This window comes from Lates calcarifer, unplaced genomic scaffold, assembly GCF_001640805.2.
Source record: "Lates calcarifer isolate ASB-BC8 unplaced genomic scaffold, TLL_Latcal_v3 _unitig_4612_quiver_2590, whole genome shotgun sequence".
In the NCBI taxonomy this organism is placed as follows: Eukaryota; Metazoa; Chordata; class Actinopteri; family Centropomidae; genus Lates; species Lates calcarifer.
In genome coordinates this window covers 8,462-13,317 of record NW_026117005.1, presented here as the reverse complement: position 1 = coordinate 13,317, position 4,856 = coordinate 8,462, and the positions used below count along the sequence as shown (strand labels likewise).

General features: G+C 38.6%; 1 protein-coding gene across 1 annotated transcript; it reads right to left on the bottom strand.

The window, feature by feature from the left end:
• Positions 1-41: 41 nt before the first annotated feature.
• Positions 42-900, bottom strand: LOC127140517 (sialidase-2-like). Its single transcript, XM_051068472.1, has 2 exons — positions 666-900; positions 42-518 (listed from the first exon to the last, which is right to left on the bottom strand). Exons 1-2 carry the CDS (start codon positions 864-866, stop codon positions 402-404), a joined length of 318 nt encoding a protein of 105 aa, XP_050924429.1. The 5' UTR covers positions 867-900; the 3' UTR covers positions 42-401.
• Between the last annotated feature and the right edge of the window lie 3,956 nt (positions 901-4,856).

The following is a 4,856-nucleotide window of genomic DNA, read 5'->3' as shown; positions in this document are numbered from 1 at the left end:
GCAATTTTGATGGAGTTGAAAGTAATACTGTAATTCACATATAATTCAGCCAACAATGACAGAGCTGATTGGATTTGTTTACCATAATTGTCTTCACACCAGAGAATTCATCTTTCAGCGTTCCTCTTAAAATGATATATTATTGTTTTTTATTATTTACTTGTATTTGAAGAACATATGCCATTATATACAGTAAATTCATCACATACACTCCAGTCCTTTTGGACTTTTCAGCCTCCCTGACTACGGCAGCAGATGTGGCCCAGTTCTTAATTTCGCCCAGTGTGTATGTCAAATCTGTCACTTCACTCCAGTTTTGTCCAAGATCCTCGCTTGTAATGTAGCAGAGACGGGCCTTGTTGGTGCGGTTTTTTATCTGCCATTGCTCTTCCACACGATCTTCAACGCAAATGAAAAACAGGAAGTGTTTTCGTGTTCTTCTCAAACACTGGGCAGGGGTTCAGAGGACGGTAGTTGTCAAGTTTTGCCTTTTCCACCACTGTTTTGAGCTCTGACCACTGAAAAAGATATTATTCAGGTGTGTAAATAAAAGCATTTTTAATTGAATTGAAATATATAAATACTGTATATACTAATAATGTATAAATACTGTATATTCACATGTAATTCAGCCAACAATGACACAGGTTATGGGATTTGTTTACCTCAATTGTCTTCACACCAGGGGATTCATCTTTCAGTGTTCCTCTTCTCATAACCAGCTCTTTCGCAGTGCAATTAGCTTCTGTCTCCCTCTGCTCTGCAAAGGCTAGAAGAGTGTTACTTTCTGTCTCGTAGAAAAGAGCAGGAATCCTGTAGACAACAGATTTAAAGACATCCACAGTTTTTGTCTGTGTGTTGGCCATGGCTGGTGTCCGTGTGTAAAATGATCACTCAGTAAGTAAAAAGAAAGACTGACAGTGTGTATCTCTATGGTCATCTAAGTTTGAGGATTTTGAGGGTTTTATAAGGTGGTACAGTTTTTGAGTATGGGAGGGGTATTTATTTTTGTTGGAGCAGAACTCTCTGTTCAGTGAAAAGAAAATACAAGAAAATGTCCACCTACTAGTGAACAGAGCCTAAACCAATATGATTATTAACTTATCAGGAGGAATCTCAGGAAAGCAAGTTAGGGTCAGAATCCTATCAGTTTCCTGTGGTTGGGCTGGGGGTGGGGGGTAATGAGGTGGAATAAAACAGACCTTAAATTATTTGATTATATTTTATGATTTGCTTGTATTTGAAGAACATCCATCCATTACTATTATCTATACTGCTTATTGTTACGGGTTGCGAGTTGGCCAGAGCCCATCCCAGCTGACACTTGGCGACACCCTGGACATATCAACAGTTTATCACAGGGCTGACATACTGAGACAAACAACCATTGACACTCACATTCACACTCTACGAACAATTTAGCATCACCAATTAACCTAACTTGCATGTCTTTGGACTGTTGGAAAAAAGCTGGAGTACCCGGAGAGAACTCATGCAGGCACAGGGAGAAGATGGAAACTCCACAAAGAAAGGCCCTGGGTGAACCTTTTTGCTGCTAACCACTGCACCACCATGTCACCTTGTAGAACACATGTTATGATCATTTTCAGTAAATGTGAAATTAAAAGCAGGCACAATCAGGATTCAAACATACAAAGATAGCAAAATAGAAAAAGGCATCAGTATTGGTAAAATACAAAACAAGATATAAAGAAGACAATATATACATATTAAAAACAAGAGAACAATATACACAGGGACTATACACATTACAGTACGATTCAATTGACTACAGATATTTCACACTTTGAAATAATATTGCACGGAATGAAGGAGTGAGAAGCAGCTGGTTCATGCGTCATCTGATGTTTGGTCATACACCAATGCTCTGGATAAACTAGAACTTTGACCTGCTGTTAATCAAAGTTATTACAGATGTTGTGTTTATCAAACTTCATGGAAATCTGTCTTCTAGTTGAGATATTTTGCACAACAACACAAATGTGAACCTCATGGTGGTGCTAGACAAAAAGTCAGCAGGTCACCAAGTCATTAGGAACTATGACTGGTGATCCACCTAGTAGCTTATGAGAGATTTCAGTCTGGACCAATGCAGCTGACTGACGACAGATTGACATTGATATCCTCAGAGGTATTGCTAAAAAAACAAGCTATATATTTAAACAGGTACACAATACAGAAACAATAGTCTGGGCATGTATATAGATCAACTGTGCTGATATCCAGATCTCAGTTTATATTTGAAAGCCTGTAGATTCACTTCCAGTTAACTGGACCCGAGACCATAATACTGGATGGTACTCTTGAATGCAACATCTTTAACTGCAAGTAGTATTTACCTGAAATGTAGATCCCATCTCCAAAGTCTTTGCTATTGACCTTGTACAAGCATTGGGGTGGTGTGGGTGGCATGTGAATCACCAATTTAAAGAAGATGATACAGTTCCTGTAATTCACTCCACTGTGCTATCTGTAGGAGCTATTTGTCTTTATTTTATCAGTTGATATTGTCCTCTGTCCTTCTGTCCAGGAAACAGAAATGTCCCTCTTCTTTTGAAGCAGTGTAACTTTCTTTTTACTGATTACTAAATAGACTATGGTACACCAACTGTGTGGGGATTTTTTTTCACATCATCATGTGGCAACATCTGGCATCAGCCTGACATCAGCCTGGAACCTGAACCCCCATCTTCTCTTCAGCCTCCCCAACAATCTGTGATAAGAAGCAGATACAGAACTCCTCCTCTCAAGCCAAAGGTCAAAGGTCATATGGCCCATTCAGGAGAATCTATTCTAATGGACCCCAGTTCATCCGAAACTTATAAATAAACGTTCTTCAAATCTTCATTCTATTGCAACAAACTAGGTCCTAGGTCCTGTCTCCTCCATTGTTTATCTTTCTCCACACCAGACCTCTGCTTGGAAATTACGTCACATTCCAGGACAACCTTGCACACAATCCTCTAATGTTTTATTACTGATGATGAACACAATTTATTCTTTTGCAGCTAATCAGCTAATTGTCTTAAGATCTGCAAATAATGTGTTTTGATCCATGTTTTTATTAATGCATTGTCTTTCTTTAAGTATTAGCACCACCAAGTTATATCTCATCTTGTACAATGTCTTACTTAATCATGGTGGAAGGTGAATATGTGATATGCGCAAGTATTCCAGATGAATAATTTAGAGTTTATTAAGAGATCATATTTCATTCTAACTGAGACAAAGAAAGTGAGGACAATGAATCCTGATTGGCTGAGACCACCTCACTCCACCTGTAAACCTGATACTATCCTCAAGAGAATAGAAAACCACATGTTCCGCAAGCAACTTTTTCTTTTATCTAGACACATAAGTGATTCTTTATTTCTTTAAACAAAGCTATGTCAAGTTAAGTCAAAGGAACAAAAATATCTGAATACTTAGAACTAATTTTTGACAATCCTGTGTTTTTATTCTGAAGATTTTTGACAGTTTTAGAGTTATCTGGCCGACGCCAGCCTCCTCTAAAGTTATCCAGAAAACAATAAGTAGGCTACGTAAGAGATTATTTTTCCTCAACCCGCAAGAGAGGCCTGCAGATCACACGACCGCCTGCAATGAAACCTGCAACTCAACTAAAGCTGAACTGCTGAGACACCGGCAGAATCCATCACCATGTTAACCAGAGACGCGGCCGCCAGGAGAATCCACCTGGATCCTGTGTTTCCATGGTTACCACCACAACCCAGCTGCCTGGATTCCAGCCAAGTCTGCAGCTGCCGCAACAAACAGCAGGCTGGTCTTAACATTCTGTTCGTGACAAGGGTTCATGATGACATAAGTAAACTTTAATTTCACCATCGATAGACATCTCCAAATTCAGTACAAATAGATTACAGTTACAGACTAAACCTCCACCAGATCACCCTACTCATTTTACCTGCTGTTAGTTCACCATGCTAGTTTGATCATCTTTACACTTCTGTTTTATTTTTATTTCACATGTTTTCACTCTATATCTATATTCACTTTAGTAATCAATAAATTGTAAATACACTTGTAGACCCAGCAGTTTTGTGTGTTTCTTTGCAATGGTGAGCCAGATCCCTGGTTCTTAGATATCAGACTGATGAAAATTACGGTGTGGATATTAATGCAGAATATTGATATCAAAATTAATATCCCCGATGGTGGTGCCCCACTCAACGAGTGTAAACTGGATTTTCCAATGATTATTTTGTACATTTATGCAACAATCAATACAAGCAAAACTCATTTGTAAAGGAAAAGTTAGACATTCTAGAGAAGTTTGCATATTTGCTGCTGTTGTCATGAGCCAGATAAGACAATCAGTATCACTCTTATTTCTCATGAAGTATGAGCTTGAGCTGGAGCCAGGACACAGTTAGTAGTCTGTAGACTCCAAAAGGTACTGACAGTACAATATGTCATTGTTATGTATTATCTTCATTAGTCACTGTCATAGGTAAGAGTTAAGGAAGTTTTTAAGTGTGTAAATGAGCTCTAGCTCTGTATATTTCCATTCTACCACTGACATATCTAGTAGCTGCTCTACTGTGCGCTTGAAAGTCTATTTTACTGATGCATTGTAGTTATGAGGAGTTTACACAGCAGCTTGTGATTTGACTATGCATCTTATTGTATCTTGTTTATGTTTTCTAGTTTCACTCCTATTCAGACTGTATATGAAGCTGCTGCCCAATAAAGCACCTGGAGCTTGAACGCAATATCCTGACTCCCGTATTCATTTGAATGGAGTTTGGCTTACTGCTGAATTGTGTACCGCTACACACACACACACACAAGGAGAGCATTACACTTAGCATAAA

Bases quoted from the DNA above. Each gene is read 5' to 3' on its own strand.
- LOC127140517 (XM_051068472.1), bottom strand. From the start codon at position 866: ATGGCCAACACACAGACAAAAACTGTGGATGTCTTTAAATCTGTTGTC. The intron at 519-665 runs GTAAACAAATCC...TATCTTTTTCAG, and splicing joins CTGGTGTGAAGACAATTGAG to TGGTCAGAGCTCAAAACAGT.